The sequence below is a fragment of the Terrapene carolina genome, unplaced genomic scaffold, assembly GCF_002925995.2.
Source record: "Terrapene carolina triunguis isolate 2854851 unplaced genomic scaffold, T_m_triunguis-2.0 Scaffold58, whole genome shotgun sequence".
NCBI lineage: Eukaryota > Metazoa > Chordata > Testudines > Emydidae > Terrapene > Terrapene triunguis.
In genome coordinates, this window is record NW_020664409.1 from 75,789,887 (window position 1) to 75,811,223 (window position 21,337).

General features: G+C 42.0%; 1 protein-coding gene across 1 annotated transcript in view; it reads left to right on the forward strand.

Annotated features, from left to right (window-relative positions):
* POP1 (POP1 homolog, ribonuclease P/MRP subunit) overlaps nt 1-21,337 on the forward strand; it is a 48,229-nt gene that overhangs the window by 7,004 nt on the left and 19,888 nt on the right. The window contains exons 4-11 of the mRNA XM_026663346.1: nt 6,015-6,190; nt 7,061-7,309; nt 7,867-7,954; nt 8,349-8,536; nt 10,815-11,065; nt 11,214-11,307; nt 12,263-12,374; nt 12,899-13,018. Coding sequence (XP_026519131.1) covers nt 6,015-6,190; nt 7,061-7,309; nt 7,867-7,954; nt 8,349-8,536; nt 10,815-11,065; nt 11,214-11,307; nt 12,263-12,374; nt 12,899-13,018 — 1,278 coding nt within the window. The remainder of the gene's footprint in view (nt 1-6,014; nt 6,191-7,060; nt 7,310-7,866; nt 7,955-8,348; nt 8,537-10,814; nt 11,066-11,213; nt 11,308-12,262; nt 12,375-12,898; nt 13,019-21,337) is intronic.

Here is a 21,337-nt window from a genome sequence, read left to right on the forward strand (position 1 = left end):
AAAGCCTTCCAGTTAGTGGCAATAAATTTTCTCGGAAACAACAAGGCAGACAACTACAGGTTGTTGGTGGAAAACCTCCTCAAGGCATACAAAAGCCTTGGTTGCAACATGTCACTAAAGATACATTTTTTGCACTCTCATCTAGATTTTTTTCCATCGAACTGCGGAGCAGTGAACGACGAGCACGGCGAGTGATTTCACCAGGACATTGCAATAATGGAGAAACGCTATCAGGGCAAATGGAGCCCATTAATGCTTGCAGACTATTGCTGGACAGTGACAAGAGATGCTCCATTTAATGAATACAAGAGACAAGCCAAGAAGCGCCGAGTAGACACTGAATAGGACTAAACTATGTACAGAATAGTTTTTTGCCTTTTGTTTCATAATTTTTATTTATATAACCCTTTTGCTGATTTTTAAAGTGTTACATAAACAGGACAGGTGAAATATTATCATGTAAAGCAACCATAAACACATGAAAAGACCTAGGTTTACAATTTATGATTAAAACTCTATCATCTACACAATATACATAGACATAAAATGTAAAAACTTAAATATCTTAGAAACAGTAGCCAATCAGTTGTTTTAATTGTCATATTTGAATTCAGCACATCAAAATACATAATAAATAGCACATTTTATCTCTGAAGCAGACGACATCTCAAAAATTGTAGACCAGTGTTATAACAAAGTAGGTGCCAGTGTTTGGACCGAGGATGTTTCCAGGTGGTCTTAAATTTGTTACTCTGCCTGAAGGTGGTATTTGTGAAGAGCAGGTCATGCTCCACTTGTTTGTTGAGGAGGAGAATACCACTGGGGTTTACATTTCCCACCCCTTCTTTGCCTATTGTGCCACTCCAGAATTGGGAGTCCCGTTCGATCTGGCATTGAAATCTCCCAGGAGGATGTTTGTCTACCTTAGATGTGGCTGTGAGGACTGCATCAAGAGTGCTATAAAACTGCTCTTAGTGGTCTTCCTCATCATCAGGTATTGGGGGTGTATATACCGATGACCATGGTGGATTGATTGTTGCAGAGCTTAAGCTGAAGAGTCATGAGGCACTTGTTGATCCCCATGGGAGACTCCAAAAGCTGACTGGTGATCTTATTTTTGATGGCAAAGCCAATCCCATGAATGCGTCTCTTAGGGTGGCTTTTCTTTCCAAAAGAAGGTGCAGCCACCTCCATCCTCTTTTAATTGGCCCTCAGCGGCCCGGCGGGTCTCACTAAGAGCTGCAATGTCAATGTTGAGTCTTGCCAGTTCTCTGGCAATTATGGCAGTTCTTTCTGAACATTCACTGTGCTGAGAGTCCGTAAGGGTACTGACTTTCCAGGTGGCTAAATTCATTGTCTTATATCTCTTGTTTCGGCCGCAGAGTTGAGTGATCCCACTGTATGCGGCCATCCAGTCAGAGGAGTGTGAGACCGCCTATGTTTGGGACACCTTTTCTAGCCCCCTCCCCATTTGGGGTGAGCAGAGGGGATCCTAAAAAGGCCTGCTCAGTCACAGCCTCTGCTGCCAAAATGCACTTCTGTCTCATCCAAGCACAAGACGACCGTCACACGGCTGTCGCCTGCGTGCAGATTTGTGACTAAACACTTCAAGAGATCACTCGTCCATCACCGCAGGGCTTTGTGCGGGTGAGAGTCCTTTGGCAGAGGCCTGCGTATGAAATCTTTAACATGGGGAAACCCATGTGCAGACGGTAACCACATGAAACTTGACAGGAGGAAAACCCTGACCCAGTGGCAAGGAGATCCAAGACAACCAGGGGGGCCTCCCTTCTGCTGCAGCTCTCATCCGTCTTCACAGTCACAGAGTACTAAAAGGTCCTCTATATGCACCTGATCCACCATTAGGGTCTTGTGAAGTTTGGACTGTGGTTAGTCAGGAGCCTCGCCTCAGACCTGCTTGCCAAGAGGGACCCTACCAGGAATATGAAAGCTCCGGACAATGTAGCTCTGAGGGTCTTTAGCACACACAAACCTCTCCACCATAACAAGGTTGCAGCCCATCAGAGAGGGATGGACCTGGGTAACTTACAGACAACATCTTAAATGGCTTGAGTGGTTCCAAAAGCACTACCTCAGGAGGTTCAGCTGGGAAGACCGACACACTAATGTGTTCTCTCTGCAGCCAACATCAGCAGTATAGAAGTGCAGGTCATGAAACACCAACTCCACTGTGTGCATATGCCTGACGCTCGCCTCCCAAAGCAAGTACTCTTCTCTCAGTTAAATCAGGGAAGAAGGGCTCCAGCGGAAGCACTTCAAAGACATACTGAAAGTACTCCTTAAAAAGGGAGGCATCAACCCAACAAACTGGGAGGATTTGGTGCAGAACAGAACACAGTGGCGCCACGCCATACACCAAGCCAAAGCTCACTTTGAGAACAGACGTGCTTGTGAGACAGAGAAGCAAAGGAAAAAAGAAAGGGCACAACAGTCCAGCCAACAACTGTCTCCTCCAAGATTACACCTGTCACTTCTGGGGGGAAATCTGCAGGGCATGAATTGGGCTCCTCAGTCACTTAAAAACCCACCCCAATGAACCCCCTTGGCAGACATCATCCTTGCATCGGGGGATAGCTGAAGAAGATAGCTACACATACCCTGTGAGGTTCTGCCAGTGGTGTACAGTGTAAACGTTGCCTTAATGTAAATCAGCGAGTCTGTTTATTATGCTTATCACGTGGGCAGGTGGCGTATGTGTGCATTCGGTACAAGGAGCTCCTGGCCCTCAGAGACTGTGTATGGGCTTTGGAGGCCAGAGTGGCTGAACTGGAGGAGCTAAAGGAGATAGAGAAGTACACAGATGAGACTTTCCAGGACACAGTAGAATGGTCCCACCCTGAGTCTGACAGTCTCTGCTGTTGAGGAGGGTGAAAGTCTGAGGGAGAACATCCAACTGGAGCTGAGGGAAACAATCCCAAAGTTGAGACCCTCCTTCCAGATGATGATGTGGTATCCTCTCGCACTGAGGATACCTCTCTGGGGAAGGGAACTCCAGTTATTAGGAAGAGACCGGTAATAGTTAGCTGGGTTTGCGATGATCGGTGGCTTGCCTGCCTGGTGCGAAGGTTGCAGGTCTCTCAAGACATCTAGATAGACTTATGTCTAGTGCTGGGAAGGAGCTGGTAGGTGTAGTACATGTAGGTACCAATGACATAGGGAAGGATAGGAGAGAGGTCCTGAAGGCTAAATTTAGGCTGCTAGGTAAGATTGAAGTCCAGAACCTCCATGGTAGCATTCTCTGAAATGCTTCCAGTTCCACGTGCTGGGCTAGTTAGACAGAACTGCGGGGTCTCAATGCATGGATGAGACAATGGTGTAGGGAGGAGGTGTTTAGATTTATTAGGAACTGGAGAAACTTTTGGGAAAGGGGGAGCCGATACAGGAAGGATAGGTTCCACCTAAACCAAAATGGAACCAGATTGCTGGCACTTAAAATTAAAAAGGTCGTAGAGCAGTTTTTAAACGGCTGCGGGGAAGCTGACAGGTGTGAAGGAGCCCGTGGTTTGGACAGAGACATCCCTTAGGGAAGGAACTATTAATGGAGATTCTCTGTGTCCTAGTAAGGAGGAGAGGATGGAAAATGGAAAAAATACGGGTAGGATCTGATATGAGTGTCCCATTCAATTACATCAAGTAATGGCAGACAGCTAAAAAGTGACTCGTTTTTAAAGTGCTCATATTCAAATGCTAGAAGTCTAAATATGAGTGAACTAGAGTGCCTTGTATTAAATGAGGATATTGATATAATAGGCATCACAGAAACTTGGTAGAATGAGGATAAACAATGGGACATAGTAATACCAGGGTACAATATATATCAGGAGGACAGAGCAAGTCATGCTGGTGGGGGAGTAGCACTGTGTGTGAAAGAGAGAGCATAAAGTGAAGTAAAAATCTTAAATGAACCAAACTGTACCATAGCATCTCTATGGATAGTAATTCCATGCTCAAATAAGAAAACAGCAGTAGGGATATGCTACCAACCACCTGACCAGGATGGTAATAGTGACTGTGAAATGCTCGGGGAGATTAGAGAGGCTATAAAAATAAAACTCAATAATGGGGGATTTCACCTATCCCCATATTGATTGGGTACATATCACCTCAGGACAGGATGCAGAGATAAAGTTTCTTGGCACCTTAAATGACTGCTTCTTGGAGCAGCTAGTCCTAGAACCCACAAGAGGAGAGGCAATTCTTGATTTAGTCTTAAATGGAGCACAGGACCTGGTCCAAGAGATGAATATAGCTGGACTGCTTGGTAATAGTGACCATAATATAATTAAATTTAACTTGTGGCGGAGAAAACACCACAGCAGCCCAACATGGTAGCATTTAATTTCAGAAAGGGGGACTGCACAAAAATGAGGAAGTTAGTTAAACAGAAATTAAAAGACAGTGCAAAAAGTGAAATCCCTGCAAGCTGCATGGAAACTTTTTAAAGACACCATAATAGAGGCTCAACTTAAATGTGTACCACAAATTAAAAAAAACAGAACCAAAAAAGTGCTATCGTGTCTAAACAACAAAGTAAAAGAAGCAGTGAGAGGCAAAAAGGCATCCTTTAAAAAGTGGAAGCGAAATCCTAGTGAGGAAAATAGAAAGGAGCATAAACTCTGGCAAACGAAGTGTAAAAATATAACTAGGAAGACCAAAAAAGAATTTGAAGAACAGCTAGCCAAAGACTCTCGAAATAATTAAATAAAAAATTGCTAAGTACATCAGATGCAGGAAGCCTGCTAAACAGCCAGTGGGGCCACTGGATGATTGAGATGCTAAGGGAGCACTCAAGGACAATAAGGCCATTGTGGAGAAACTAAATGAATTTTTTGCATCGGTCTTCACGGTTGAGGATGTGAGGGAGATTCCCAAACCTGAGCCATTCTTTTTATGTGACAAATCTGAGGAACTGTCTCGGATTGAGATGTTAGAGGTGGTTTTGGAACAAATTGATAAATTAGACAGTAATAAGTCATCAGGACCAGATGGTATTCACCCAAGAGTTCTGAAGGAACTCAAATGTGAAATTGCAGAACTACTGACTGTGATTTGTAACCTAGCATTTAAATCAGCTTCTGTACCAAATGACTGGAGGATAGCTAATGTGCCGCCAATTTTTTTAAAAGGGCTCCAGAGGCGATCCTGGCAGCTACGGGTCAGTAAGCCTGACTTCTGTACCATGCAAATTGGTTGAAACTATAGTAAAGAGCAGAATTGTCAGACACAGATGAACATATGTTGGGGAAGTCAACATGGTTTTTGTAAAGGGAAATCATTCCTAACCAATTTATTAGATTTCTTTGAGGGGGTCAACAGTAATGTGGACAAGGGGGATCCAGTGGATATAGTGTACTTGGCTTTCTGAAAATCTTTTGACAAGGTACCTTCGTATATGGAAGCAAAGGGGCAAATAAAACACACTAATTTACATGATTTGGCAATAGTGTATCAATTGGTAAACTTAAATCAGAGTGCAAAATCAGAGCTATCAGTTAGCCACGCATGATTGTTGTCAATGAATTTTTAAACATTCTTCAATACCATAATTGCTACCCTTTTGGCTATCTCCACCGCTAGTTTTTTTTTTTTTTGGCTCTGAACACTCAAAACAAATTATATAAATTCTATTTGCAGTTAAATTAAATGTGATCTCAGGAAAATATTCAGCAAGGCTTTTAGAATCATGTGCTGCATGACTGTTTGGTTTCTGCTGAGAACATCAAAATACTGAAATAACAAACTATTTCAGTAATAGGGTACAACTATTTGAGTAGTTTACTAAACAAAAGTTAATATTGTAAGAGTCATTAGGGAGTTATGGCAACAATATACTAAAATTCCATAGTTACACAATTTTAAAAGTGCAAACTTTATTGATGCAAAACTTTTGTATCTGCTTGTGTTATAAAACAAAATAAGCAAAAGGTGAGCCTCTCATTTAATTCTGTTTCCATTATAGCACCTCTGCATGTTTTTTTTTTTTTTCATTTCAGCATCTACCTTTGCTCAAGCCCGTGCTGCTGAAATCAATGCTATGTTGAAGGCAGTTACACAGAAGTCTTCCAATTCGTTAGTTTTTCAGACTCTGCCTAGGCACATGCGAAGACGAGCCATGAGTCACAATATTAAGCGCCTACCTAGACGGCTCCGTGAGATTGCCAGAAAAGAGGTACAAGGTCACTTACAGCATTTGGTGTCCAAACATGACTTGTCTACAAACCATCGTTCGGTTAATTTTAAGTATTGTTTTGTCTGTTTTTTCCCTTCCTGCTCTTAGTTTGTGCATGGTTCCTCAAACTTGTTGTTACTACCACTGCCAAGCCTAGTATTCCTAATGTGTATTCTGTGTAATATAAGGGTGACTGACTAAACGGCAGTGAAATGCACGGTAGCCCTCAGCAATTGCTTTAAAGCAATCAATTATTTCTTTAAACAAATCTGTATTTGATAAAATGACTGGTTCTGAAATCAAAAGATCTTGTCACTGCAAAGATTCTGAACTCTGAATATAATTTCAAGTAATTTTTTTCCAAAATACAAATGTTTATACTAATTTATTATGTTGTATTAAATACAGTCATGAATAGTGCAGGACTCTCTGTTCAACTCTGCTGGTGCACTTGAAGACTGATTTTCAACACCCTCGGTCTTTCTGTATATTAGTTATCAATGTACAGTATATTTGAATTTTTGTGCAGAAATTTGGACAATAGGCAATCAAACTCTTTTTTTTTTTTTTTTTTTTTTTCTCCCCCCTGATAAAATTCTAAAATTAATTTTTAACCTCGATGTTCTTGGGTGAAGACTAGCAAGCTTTGTTTTTTTTTTTGTAAGTGTGTAAAATGAGATTTCTCTCCCCAAAATTAAAAAAACCTTAATGATGAACAATAAATCATATTATATACCATATGTTTAAGCTATAAATGTGTTAGCAGTGTTCAATGTCCTCTAATCTAGAACAGCCATTCTCTTCTATAGAAACTTGCTTGTGCTTTCAAGCTTGCCACTGAAAATATCCTCCATTCTCCTGAAAACATAGGCAGAGAAAGCTGTACATCAGAAAAAAGAGCATTCGAAGAACAAATGCCGAAAAGCTCGAAGGCGTCACGTAAACCTGGTGGTGGAGTTTAATCGCAGGCAGAAGAAGAATATTTGGTTGGAAACACATATTTGGCATGCAAAGAGATTTCATATGGTGAAGAAATGGGGATATTGCTTAGGAGACAGACCCACAACTAAGAGCTATAGGGCTTGCTACCGAGCCATGACAAAACACTGCCTTCTTCAGGTATCATGATTGCATCAGTTTCACTTACCTTGCCAAGATGATTAAGCAGTTTACCTTTAAATTATAATATATCTCTCACTAGAGCACTCTTGTAGGGAAGCATGTATAATGATTTACTAGCTATTAATATTTGATGTTACAAAATGTCTGTGAGGTGGAGAATGATTGGTGGGAAAGAGAATGAGGCAAACAGACTTTGTCACCATAAAAGCTGGGAAACTAATCCCTAGGATAGCATCTCAAACAGGGTGTTCTCAATGGCAAACATTGTCACGGAATTTGTTTCCTCTGTTGGTCTAACCTCAGACCATTTGGGCCTTACATAAGAAATGCTGGCGGAATCAAAACTGGCAATTTAGCAAAGGAGGTCAAACCTTTTCTCTTAAATAAACAATACAGAGTAAGCAAAATTCAAATTACTATGTGTCTTTGACTTTAATGTTAATTATTTAAGCTCTTGTGTCTGATCAAAGTCTTGAAAGTTATCTATGTAGCATCTCCTTATCAGAGTTTGTTTTTTAAACCTATTCTAACTTCAGTATCTTCTGTTATTTCAGGATTTATCATATTACTGTTGCCTGGAGCTGAATGGAAAAGAGGAGGAGCTTCTGAAGGTGCTTGCTCGGATGTGTAGTATAGATACAGGTAAAACTTCCATAAATATTTTAAAATGAAACTAAGCTTATAGAGACTAAAATTTGACTCATGGTGCAGAAAAATGCAGTACAATAAAAATACAGTATAAACTGAATCCTTGTAACAAAGCTACTACAGAGCTCTGGTTATATTAAGTACTTGAAAAATCATTCTGTGGAGATGATTGGAGGAAAGTAGTGGGTACTAGAGCCGGGATAGCTTATAAGAGACTTGTTAGAATCTCAGCTGTCAGTTGGGAGAGTTTGTCTTTTTACACCAGGATCAGGCCTTCTGGGCTGCAGCTTCTTGCTGGTGGTCCATTTGTAGAAAGGTTTTGAAATAGAAGACGTTTCGTGTGGGTTTTGTTTGTTTTTTGTTTTTATGTGCATATGTTTTTCTCCAGGACCGACTTTTGCAGCTGTGCCTTGTCTGTCTGGAAGGCTCCAGGGCTCTCTGGTCCTTTACCGTGCAGATCGCTACCCTGAGGATTTGCTTGGTCCTATTACTTTCATTTGGAAACCCAAGGATGGGTCTGGTATTACTTCTGAAACTAGACAGCTGTGGATCTGGACACATCCATCCCTTAAGCAGGTATATCTGATTTTTTTTTTTCTCTTTTTTCTTCATAGTTGAACTTCAGGCTTCTTATCTCTCTGAAATCTTCTCTTGGGGAAATCTGAAATGCAGTAACATTTGGGAAAGCTGGATGTGGTATATGGGCACACAAAGAAAAAGTAAAACAATTACATTAATGGGATTTAATAAGTAGCTTTTGAAGCAGCTTGGGCTTTGAGCTTTGATAGTGAAATAAACTTTCCCAGAGTTTCCCAGACAGGATGACAGTTCTATAATTTCTTACTGTGGTCATGAGGTCTCAGGTCTTGAGAAAGTATAATCATGAGATGTGTGTATGGGTAGGGAACAATGGATCATAAGTCATGTGCAGGGAAATGGCCAGGCCCTAATGGCCAAGAAGCCATTTGGGAGCCCTAGCTGTTGACTTAAATTAAGGGAGTCAGAATCGTTTTGGTGGTGTAGCCATTTCCTGTGGGAAAAGCATCTGAACTTGTGGCTGTGACAAAGAACCAGTACCCAAGGAAGGAGGGCTGCAAGAATGGACCAAAGGTCAGACTGACTTCACTTGACCAGGATTGGACAATGCGGTTCGGGGTGTGAAACTTGTGTTCCCCTGATTCAAATCAGAAGATTGCTGGGGCGGTCCTGTGGATAAGGATTGCTGGGGAGGTGTGTGTGTGTGTGTGTGTGTGTGTGTGTGTGTGTGTGTGTGTGTCCCTAGTACAGGTTCAATGCAAATCTAACCTCTAATGATCTGCGGTAATCTTGGGTACATAAATATTCTAAACTTCCCATTGTTTCCAGAAAGGAAAATATAAACTGCTAAGTAAACTACATAGAGACTATAAATAAGCTATTTAATCATTGGTGTTATGTTAACTTGTGATTTGATTGCTGACTGTGTTCATGCAATGATTTTACCAATTGTTGATCTCAAGTTGTTCTCTTTTTAGTTAATCAGTTGTAATTTGTATTAGTCAAACCAAGGAGTTAAAATAACTTAATTTACACTGTAATCTCAATTTTCATATTGTGTAGTACTTTAGGGAAGTACAATACATTAATTAACCTTGTAGATGGGTTTGCTGTTGAACAGAAGGCATAAAACAAAGTTGTTTTGTGTTTGTTTGTTTGTTTGTTTTAAGTGGCAGTGAGGCTTAAAAACAACCTTAATTAAATTGACTTTAAATGTCAATTAAGCATTTGACTCAGGTCCTGAAAACCCTATAATTACTACCCTATTATTACGAATTATAAATGTTGCTGATCTTGCACAAAAACTAAGTTCTTACTAGAATTATTTTCTCTATTCCTTCTGGCTTGTTGCAGTGTCTCCTAATGCAATGGTTAATTGTATGCTTGAAGACGGTTTTTCCCCGCCTGTAACAAGCTAAGCTAGGAACATCTTTATTGTAGATTTTTGTGGTCTGGCATTTAACTACATAACTTAAAATTCTGTAATTAGCACACATTCTTTGTCCAAAAAGTCATTGGAGCAGAGGGACTGGATCCTGAATCTTTCACCTCTCAAAGGTGTGTTCTAGCCACCAGACTATAGAGTTGTTCTCATGCTTACTGGGGGGGAAAAAAGAGCAATTCATTTATTTATCCAGGCTGGAACAGCTTCAACAAGAGGGACAGGGAGTCCCACTTCAGACTGTCGCAAAGCCCAGCGGCTAAAGCGCTTACCTTAATGGTGGCCAATCCCAGTTCAGGTCCCTTTTTTCCCCCCACTGGTGGAGAGGAGACTTGAACCAGGGATCTCTCACATCGGTACCCTAACCACTGGGCTAAACATTATGATGGAGGTTTTCTTCTTTCTTACCCCAACCCAGCATTTTATGTATGCTTCTCTACAGCAGCCTGATCCAGTAGTTGAGGTCTGAACGTGCTTCCAGATCAGGCCCCACAGGCAAGTTAGGTGGAAGAACACCTGTCTTCTCTCAGTTTGTGCATTGCTCTGAGGCGTAGGTATCTGGACACCTGGTGTGGCCGTGCAGTGCACGTGCTCGGAGGCGGAAACATAGGTACCCAGGGAACTTTCACTGCAAAAATGTAGGCAGCGCCAAGTGAGTTTAAGTGCCTACAGGGTTTGAGGGCAGCAGGGGCTTTATGAATTCCAGTGGGGCCTGATTCTGAGTTTTGGACATGTAAAATGGCAGTGAGGTGAATATAGCCCTTATAAGGAAGGTAAAGCAGCACAACATAATTCTAAAACTGTATCTTAGATTTGTATCTTACAAATAAATTGCTAATTTTGCTCATGCAAACTCAATATTAATTTTTTCCTTAGGACATACTGACTGAGCTAAAAACAGTCTTTCAGTGTTCAGAGCCTGTAGAAACCTGTTCCCCTGAACCAATTGTCACATTGCTTCAAGAAGAAAAACAAACAGATGTAGCTATGATAGTTGGCAAGAAAAGGAAGAGAGAAGACAATGAAGGAGAAAAAGCTGTACCAGTGAAAAAAATCATTGGTGATGGAACCAGAGTTCCACTTGAGTCATACTGCTGGACATCACAGACTACTGGTGTTGTGATCAGGTACATTCGTAGTACCAGAAATTATTAACCTTAGAACTTGAAATTAGCTAGAATCTCTGATTTAAAATCCTGTTTACTGATGTGCTATTCATACAAACTGCATGAATGAACACTTAAAGTTTCACTTCTGTATTTTTATCTTTTTCAGTGATTTGACCATGGAGATTCTCCGATATCGGTTGATTGGCCCGCTCTCGCACTGTGTCCTTACAGAAGCACTGAAAACTGCTTCTATCCAAACTGTAAGGAAATCAGCAATTTACACGTCTTGTGATGCACAAGCTATACCACTAGAATAGTAATACCAGTAATTCATACTTAGACTTTTTAAGACCAGAAGGGACCATTAGATTATCTAGTCTGACCTTCTCCTTCCTATCACAGGTCATTACATTTCATCCAGTTACTATCCCTATATTGAGCCCAATAACTTGTATTTGACTAAAGCATACTTTCCATTCAAGTGTCTTATTTGGGGGCTCCTGAAGAAATCAAGAGTAAAAAAATAAAGCTAACAAAACTGCATTGCTGTGGAGCAAGCACTCAAGTTTTGAGAGTAGTCGTGTATTACAACATTCATAAGCTGGCCAGGCAGTTTCGAGGTTCACTCTGTCATGCTGTAGACTAGTGTTTCTCAACCAGCAGGTTACCACCCCTAGAGGATGTCATGAAAGGCAATCAAAGGGGTTGCGAGCCATTGAAAATTTGTTATAATCTAAAGCAAAAAATATGTTTTCATGCACACCCTTACCCTTTAAGGTCAAGTATTTTCTTGAAACACACAAACAGGCTTACTGTTTTTCTCTTATTTTTAACATACTTTTTTTTTATAGTAAACATAAAGGGGGGTCACAAATCTCTGACATGAATAACGGGTCACCAACCTAAAAAGGTTTGAGAAACACTGTAGACTGTTACTAATTCTTCAGTTTTGGGTCAAAGAATTAAGCTGGCTGGTTTTTTGCTGAAAAGACTGGAAAATGCAGTATTATAGGAATTAAACTCCAGTTTCCAGTTTAGATATCAGTAAAAATGGAGTTTCCATTCAAAATTTGAGGAGGAGGAAAAGCATGTTTTGTGACAATTATCTGATGTACATATACATACAAACACTATAGAAAATTAAGTCGGCATTTGGATCTACAAAACCCTTCAGGGGCCACTTAGCGTCCCTCACAGGAAATCATTGTTTTCCAGGAGATGGCAGATGCAGAAACAGAACTTAACAACTGGTGGGTAGAAAACTGCAAGAATTCTGAGAAGGTGTCTCTTCATCAACGTCAAGAAGCCATTTTCGAGTTGTTGCAAGGTATGTAGTAGGGGATTTGAGGAAGGAAACAGAAATCTTCAAACTATGATACAGTTTAGTAACTGACATGGTACACAACTAACGCTTCTAACTCTGTAGAAAAGTCTCGTGCCTTTTATTTCCTCTGAAAAAGTTGATTGACATTTTGTATGTTTTTAAAAAAAAAAAAAAAGCACATGGAAAATTCAGTTGTCCTCTAGAGTTACTGTGCCAAAATTGGAGAATAAATTCAGTCATTAAAGTGTGAAACAGTTACTTCATTTCTGAACTAAGTGCAAATCTTGATGTAACCTTAACTAACATTGCTACTGTTGTCTATCCACAATACTGGGTGTCTATTAAACTATTAGTGATTCTTCAAAAATATATATTAAACTGTATATTGCCTCTCAGGCTTGCAAAGGTATCCGATCCCAAGGCAAAAATATATCAAGTAAAGAATACAGAGAAGACTGTTTCAGTTCATTGTTTTTTCCTATTGGTAATGTCCGTTTTACGGTGATGTGCATTTGTGTATTTTAAAGGCATAAACTCTCCATCAGAAATTGCGGCAGGTACAATACTGGGCCTGACTGTTGGGGATCCTCGAGTGAATTTGCCAAAAAAGAGCTCAAAAGCCATGCCAAATCCAGAAAAATATCAAGGTAAAGAGTTTAATTCATATTGTGACTGTAATAAAACAAAATAGGGTATGAGATCCAATTTATCCCCTGCACTTTCTGTTATTTCCACTTAGTCCACCCTTCTGTGTATTGCATGTTGTCATTCTTTCCTGATGACACTCAAATTCCAAACACGTGTGTTTTTTTTTTTTTTTGTTTTTTTTTTGCTGCATGTGAGAACAGAAACTGCTTGAAAACTATTTAGCTTTAAGGATAGCAGTTGTAAGGAAGGGACTTGCACCGAAGCTGGTCTTGTGCTCAATGGAAGCCTCTGTCTAACCATACAGATGATCCAGGTTCGAATCCTGGCAAGGCCAACCAGGTGCTAAAAGTTAAGATGTAACGCTGCCAGTTTCTGTTCTGCTTTGATCATAGTGGCACTGCTTGTATCTGTACAAGAAAAGATCTAGTGTTTCCACTTTAAACTCCCTGTCTGCTGGAGGTTAAAACTTAACTGCAAAAGTTTATTACTTGAGAAAGGGGAACTAATGAAGTTAGACAGGAAAAACACAAAGCACACTTTATAATCTAATGTATCTGTCTTCACAAGTTTATTAAAATGACGTCACAGTAGTCCAGTATAGACTAATCTGAGTATCTCAAAATGAAAGCAGTTGCATACAATGGGAACTATATAAGTTTAGTAATATGTAGGCATGTTGAGTTAAGGAATAATAAAATATTGCCATGGTTGTTCTGTCCACTTAGGGGAACATAGCAGTAAGCTAGCTAATAGCAGAGAATAGGAAAACTATAAGGCCCCAGAGACTTGGAAATCTTTTCTTTGATGGACTTCCTCCAGAATATTGCTAAAACAATCTTCCCTTCCTGTCGCTTAGACTGTTACCTATTCCATCCACAAACCTTCCATGGAAAATTCAGTCTTCATCTGGTTCCTGTCAGGGCTGTACAAAACTCCCTTCGTACCTATGTCTGCTGTCTTCATTCCACAAGCCTCCCCTTTGTATCCGTCTTCCTTTCTACCTCGTGTGCCTGGAACAGTCTACCTCGTTTACCATTTTGTCCACCTTTTTTTTTCATTCACATCCCTTTTTAATATGTTGCTGTATCCCTGACCCTTACTATATTTAAAGTGAAACCAAGTCAGCTATAACCCATTATGGATCAATTAACAAAAAATTGGTTTGGAAAGGCAAGGGATTTAGTTGTTCTGAGTGGCCACCCCCACCACCATGCCTGTCACCAGGAATAAGGCTTGCATCTTGCTTACAATGTCTGAGAGGGTGCTCTCCAGATGGCAGGAGCAGTGGGACACCATCCCACTGCTGAAGAGAAGTTCATCAGTTACAAGGTAAAGGAGACTAGAACTAGAGCCCTTCCCTGCCCAGGAAGGAGAGTCAGGGACCAGCATAATGTGAAGGATTAAGGAGCACCTCCTGCCCCCACAAATTGGAAAGGAGGCAGAAGAAAGGTCCCTAGCCCTCTTCACCTCCCTAGTAGGTGAGCCAGTTTCTCCCCAAAAAAGTCACGGTCACGTAGGAAGTCAGGAAAACAGATGCTGCTTTCCTTGCTCCTGATTATTCTTCCCACCCACTTCTTAATGCAGTTGGCCTCTGTCCCCTGTTGGGGATTGTCCTTTATCTGCTGAGGAGAAGGTAGCCTGTATCTGGTAAGCCCTTTTGATCCTTCTCCCCCCCCCCCCCCCCCCCCCCCCCCCCCCCCCCCCACCACGCTCAAAGGATTTCACTACCCGCCCTATGGCCACACAAACAATTCCATGCCAATAAAGGGGAGTAGACTCGGGAACAGAGGAGGTAGCCAGATACAGCCCTCTTCTCTTGGGAGAAGACAGAAAGGTCATCCCAGCAAGGGGCAGAGAGGCCAGTGGCAATCCTGCCAGTAGCACTAAGGAGGGAATGGGGAATATTCAATGCTAGGCAGTGAAAATAGTTGTTGCTTTCCTGCTCCCTGTCCTGAATGACTGGGACAGGCACACTCCATAGACAGGCAGATCTGAGGAACTGTTTGCAGCCTCTGTTGGCTTGTCTGTTGTGGCTGTGAAAGGGAAACCCCAGAGATTCCTGTTCCTCCCTTGTCTGGGTTACTCAAGACTGGAGTAATAGTCACTGGTATCCCTCCTGCCTCTCCACCAGTTGTTGGCTAGACATTGGGTTAGGGAGGGAACTGTTGATCCTTACCCCTAAGATAGCTGTAGGGGACATTACTACTATCTCAACCCTACCCTGTGGATGCTGAAGAGCTTTTCTCTGCAGCAGCTATGGGTACCTCTTGCTACCTATTTTTTTTTTTTTTTTTCTGCCATGGTGGGCCTCCCTTATAAAGAATTGGGCCTCTTATTGAAATAGAGGTGGACAATCCAAATCCTCCCACTAACTCACTCCTTTTTAGAAAATACATATGTTTGGGATTATAGTTGCTGGACTCACCACCTCCTTCACGGAAGTCTTTAATTGATAATTCTTCAAAATAAGAATGTTACGTGTGTGATGGAAAAGAATACAGAACATAATCCAGTTATATCAAAATACAGCATCTTATATGTTTGCACACAAACAACATATGTTGTCAAATTGTGTTCTACTTAAGTTAGTTTGTGTTCTCCTTGTGGCTTGGATCTTGTCTTTCTATTTATTATTATTATTATTACTACTACTACTACTACTACTAGGAAAAAACATGTTTAGTTGCTTCTCTAGGCTGAGATCATTGCAGCACACACCAGCGGCTCCGGGTTGGCTGGTTGGCTTGCTAGCAGGCAGGCAGGAAGCCAGGCCAGCCAGTTTGGTGCCCTAAATTTGTCAAAATAGACACCTTCCCATGGAACATCTCCATGTTGACAAATCAGCATTTTCCAACAGAAAAACATTCCCTCAAACTTACAACCAGCTCTACCTCTAACCTTGTGTCCCACCCTTCCATCCCACTAACTAACATTCTGAGCCCCCTGTGATGGGTTGGATCACCGAAAACCCCTTGGGAACTGCCAACTGATGTGCTGAGACTACCTCTGAGCCTGTTTTCCCTGGCAGCTTGGGACTTCAGTGCCCCGCCTGGTTCGAGCCAGACACGCTAGCCTGCTACAAACACAGACTCAGGTCTGAACTACGTCCCTGTACAAGAGTTTGCCGGGGCTCGACCCTCTCCGGGGCGGCGGGGAGCCACACCGGCTCACTACATACCGGTGAGCTGGGGAAACTTGTCAGGCCGTGGGTCTCCCTCGGCAGCTCTTGCTGTAGCTGGAAGAACACGGTAAGCCTGGCCCTGCTCAGGGTGGGCAATAAGACTGTCAGGAGCTCAGGCCCTCAGTCAGGGCTGAGCAGCAAGCAAGAGTGTTTAGCCCGGGCCCTAGGTCAGGGCGGGGCAACAAACGCTGAGTCAGAAGCTCAGACCCTCAGTCAGGGCTGAGCAACAATAGTAGGCCCAAGCCTCAAAAGGCCTGGGAGAGGGGGAGACTGCCGCCCACGGGTTGGGTGGCAGGGGGGACACAAGCCCTCCCACTCCACTGCGTCCCAGCCCGGGGCCCTAGCAGCGGCAGAAGGCCCACTGCTTAGTCAGTGGGGATCCTGGCCACAACACACTGACATAGACTCTGGCAGTGCTGCAGCCAGACTGGGGTCGGCTGCCCCCCGGGCTACTTCCACACTCCCCCTCGGGGCCTATCTGGGTCCTGGCGTCAACTTCTGGGGGATCCAAGACCATGGGTTTGTCAGGGCAGGGATTGATCGGCTGGCCTGGCAGCTCCTCCGGATAGCGGGCACAGGGCAGGCCCGGCGGCTCCTCCGGATAGCAGGCGCAGGGCAGGCCCGACCAGTCCTGGCGGCTGCCTTGGGCCATGGGGTCTTCCCAGTCATGAGCTATGCTGGAGATATCTGGTCTCTCCGGTGGCGGGGGCCTGACTGAGCTGTGAGGGCGAGCTTTTATACTTCCGGGTCGCCGCCTGACCCTCTGAGGGGCGGGCTCGGAGCTCCCTAGCTCCGCCCATTCCGGCCTCCGGATGGGCTCTTCCCCCCTCTGGGGCGGCAGGGAGCCACACCGCCTCACTACAGTCCCCCAAAAGCCGCAGGCTTAACTGAAAACAGCTTAAGAAGTGCTCCTGTCTCCAGCACTCAGATGCCCAGCTTCCAATAAGCTCAAATAAAGCTTATACAGGGTGAACTCATAACTTGTTCACCCTCTATAACACTGATTTAAAAAAAAAAAAAGTCCTTAATATATTTTAACCTGGTAGGCCATATTGGTGTGGATAAATACAGACACTAAAAAGTGCATTGCTAACAGGTCTCTGTCGGATTGTAAATTTAAATTACCCTAAATAACGGGCTCCATACTTGTTCCCCAACAAAGGGTTTACGACCATTTTTCAAAGGTAATTTAGGATTATGTATAGGTAAAATGTAATTCCAAAAAATCCACTTAAAGAAATAATGGCAATCATAGCTTTGAGACAAACCAGCAACTTTGAAGTTTAAGTGTCTGTCTTTAATGCCTTTCTGAGGAGCAATGGCAAAAGATGATGACTCCCAGCATCTTTAACGCAACAAGTTTTTTCTCTACCAGCTCCCCAAGTGTGAACATTGAATCTCTTTTCTACCCCCAGCTTGAATTGGAGGCAAAACATCACTACCTCTAATTCACTTGTCACAAAACACATATTTATATAAACATTTAGATTCCCCTTAGCCCACTGAAAACAGAAGCATGTGCCAAAAATGTAAAAGAATTTTACTGTTCCTTCCCCACCCTATTAATTGTACAGAAGCCTTTGCAGATAGGGGCACGCCAATGGCAATCTACAGTGGTACTATGATTGCTGCCACATCTGAAGTCCCCTTCAGTGGAGCATTCTGTGGGCATATTAGATGAGCAGCAGACACCAATTTGGTTGACTTAATATACCCTCTCTCCACACATTCATGTCATACATCATTTGAAAACTTATTATGTCCTCTTTAAGCTGAAGTATGATGTGTAGCTGTTAAGAGGTGCTATCACCATGGAAATGGGGATAAACAATTACACCATGTTAAAATGACCACTTTGAAATATTTGCAATCAGTTCTGTTAATGTAATTACTCTATTTCAAGACATAAGATTGGATTTCTTTGACTTCAAACCCTCAAAACAATCTAAAGGGTAAAATAAAATCTAATACAGTTGTACAGGTTATTGTTGAAATGTAGTAGCACAGGTAACATTTCTTATCATTATCCTCTCATTCATCATTATGATCTCTCAAGTGTGTGGGCTACCACAATCTTCATTGCCTTGCCATGCACCCAGTTCTGTGCAGGGAAGATTGTTTTGACTACAGACACAGTTGATTATGCAACAACCCATACAAGTATAGGCACTTATAAGGTCTTGTAGAAGCTCACATGTCATTGAGCTCTTGCATACAGAAAGTAGTTCATCATCCACGTTTTTTTTTTTTTTTTTTTTCTAACCATGGTGATAGAATATCTGGTTTACCTGCGTGCAAAGACATCCAAATGTTTGCTAAAATGCTTTTTTGACATGCTCTTCAAAACTGTCCTCACATGGTGGGAGTTTGGCCAGTGATTTGTCCTCTTTGATAGCTAAATTAAGGGGCAAGCAATTCAGGTTTCTGTGGGTCTACTTTTTTCATGCTCTGATCATACAGCATTGGTACCAACTTCCTTGCTTCAGAAATTGCAGCTTTTCTGGTGTGCTCTCCCGGTTTGGGAAGATCTCTGAAGCACTAAACTCACTTTGTTTTGACAGCATTTTAACACACTTTTCCCTCAATACCAAATAGGGATGATAGTCACCTCCTGTTAGTGTGTACAGCAGGAAGTATGTTGCAGAAGTCAGGAGTGTATGCATCACAAATTGCATGCACAGATCTGAAGCAATGCTCTTCAGTTGTGCTGATAATGGTGCCTGTTTCAATCCACATGTTATCTCTGTGTTCCATTTTTTGGAAAGTAGTGAACAGCAAGGACTAAAACATTTGTGTCAGGTGACCTAATTATTAGGGTTCCTTTGACACAGAGGGTATGTCTACACAGCAACTAGACACCCGCTGCTGGTCCATGCTAACTGACTCAGGCTTGGGCTGCAGGGCTGTTTCATTGCTGTGTAGACTTCAGAGCTGTGGGACCCTGCGGGGTGGGAGGGTCCCAGAGTTTGGGCTCCAGCCTGAGCCTGGAAGTCTATACAGCAGCGAAACAGCCCTGTAGCCCCGTGATCCCAAGTTGGCTGGCAACTGTGGAGTTTTTCTTTGTTGTATGGACATATCCCAAATTACCCAAAAGTCATATTGGCACATACAGCATGTAGATACATACACATGCATCTGACGAAGTGGGTATTCACCCATGAAAGCTTATGCTCCAATACATCTGTTAGTCTTAAAGGTGCCACAGGACTCTCTGTTGCTTTTTACAGATCCAGACTAACGCGGCTACCCCTCTGATACTTGACAGCATGTAGAAGCATCCTTGTGTCCACTTTCTCTTGAGTACTGTCCAAGCCTTGGCCTTCTTCACACCTCTGCTGGTGATGGACTTTGTTCCTTTATCATTGGAAAAACCTCAAGCAAAATGGAATGTTTGTGCTGGGTGTGCTCCTACACTCTCAGGTGCATTTTGAACCATGTGTTTATAAGTGACTGCCTGTTGGATGCCACGTTTAGAAACATTTTCCATGGATGCACAATGCGTGCACCAATCATCTGATATTTCTTGCATCCAACATTTGATCCTGTCCAGCGCTGTCTTTCGGTGGTTTTCACGGAGTTACTGTTATCATATCTGTCGATCACTTGGATTGCAGAATTAGCTTTGTCAGATCTTTTTAGGACCTGTCTCAGCTATTCAGCAGCCAGTTCATCAAATGTGTGGAATTTGTCTCCAGCCATCATTTGTATGATAGCCCTGGCATTTCAGATGTACGCTTTCGTGTCTTTGTTGCATGCTCTTAGATCATGAATTCTTTTAGCTTGAGCTTCCAGCTGATACCCTAATTCACCTTTCTCTGTTCTTCTCATTGTTCCATCATCATGGAAAAGGGACATAGGAACAGGTCCTATTGGGTGGCTAAGAACAGTTGCCATTGAGACATAATGTCTGCCTCTCCTTAAGAATAGGGCTCTGCAGAAAACAGTTTCTGGACTGATAGCTGCTCTGATTTTCCCTCCCTTGCCAGACTTAAATTTGATGGTCTTGGCCATGTCAGCAAATGTTTTGATGCTAGATTTCTTGACTGGGCTGAAGAACTATGTCGTCTGAATCCAGAAGACCTCTCACAAATTTCTCCATTTGTTCTTCACCAACATCTGCTATTTTCAGCAGAGACTCTTGTACATCTGTACATAGTGCTCAACAGGACCATACCTACAGGACCTCTGGCTGTGATTCAGGGTCATATGTGTTTTGTCCTGTTGTTGATGACTTTGGTTGGTAAGAGCTGTAACGTGCTCTTCATTCCTCTTCATTTCAGAGACAAGAACTTGTTTGTGGACTTTGTCTTCCCTACTTCTTGTTAGGACACTTTTCTTCTCATAGCTTTTGCATATTCATAATGTGAAGCTGTGTATTGTCATTTCTAACACTAATACTGACCTGTGCATACGTGTCACTGAATTAAAAAGCTAGGTTCTAGAATATTTCAAAGGCTCGTACTGCATTTATAGGCAATTACAAATTAAAACCTTTTTCCAAGCAGACTAGATGCTACATTGTATGTACAAAAGCTTACACATGGAGAAACTCTACCTTAGGAATTCATGTACATTCTCATCACTATACAGTACAAACTCTGCGCATGCAATCTACTATTACTGGTGCAAACCTTCAGTGAGAGACTAATCTGGTCAGCAAATTTCAATTGAAAACTATTATAACTAAAACTTGTGAGGTACTTTTTCACTTTGCATATTCCGACTTGTTAAACATTTCATGTTAGTATACTGAAAAATGTTGATATTTCCATTTTTGCCACATGCTAAACAGCTTCATCATTTCTGGGGGGGAAAAAAAACATGAAAACAGATGATAAATCTTTTAGTATATGGTTGTTTTATAACTTTGACCAATAAACACTACATTAAGGTGTTGAAATTAACTTTGTCAACCAAATTGGTGTCTGCTGCTCATCTAATATGCCCACAGAATGAAAACTGTGGTTATAGTCATGTTTGCAATGTTTCTAGAACTGTGCAAAAAATGAAACTTTCTTATTTTGGGTACCATTGTTTCACCTTGTCTACAGACTTATGGCATCACTGGACAGCTCCATGTCAGAACTCATCTAAATGTACATAAAATAAGCTTTCAAATGATATATGATGTAGGTGG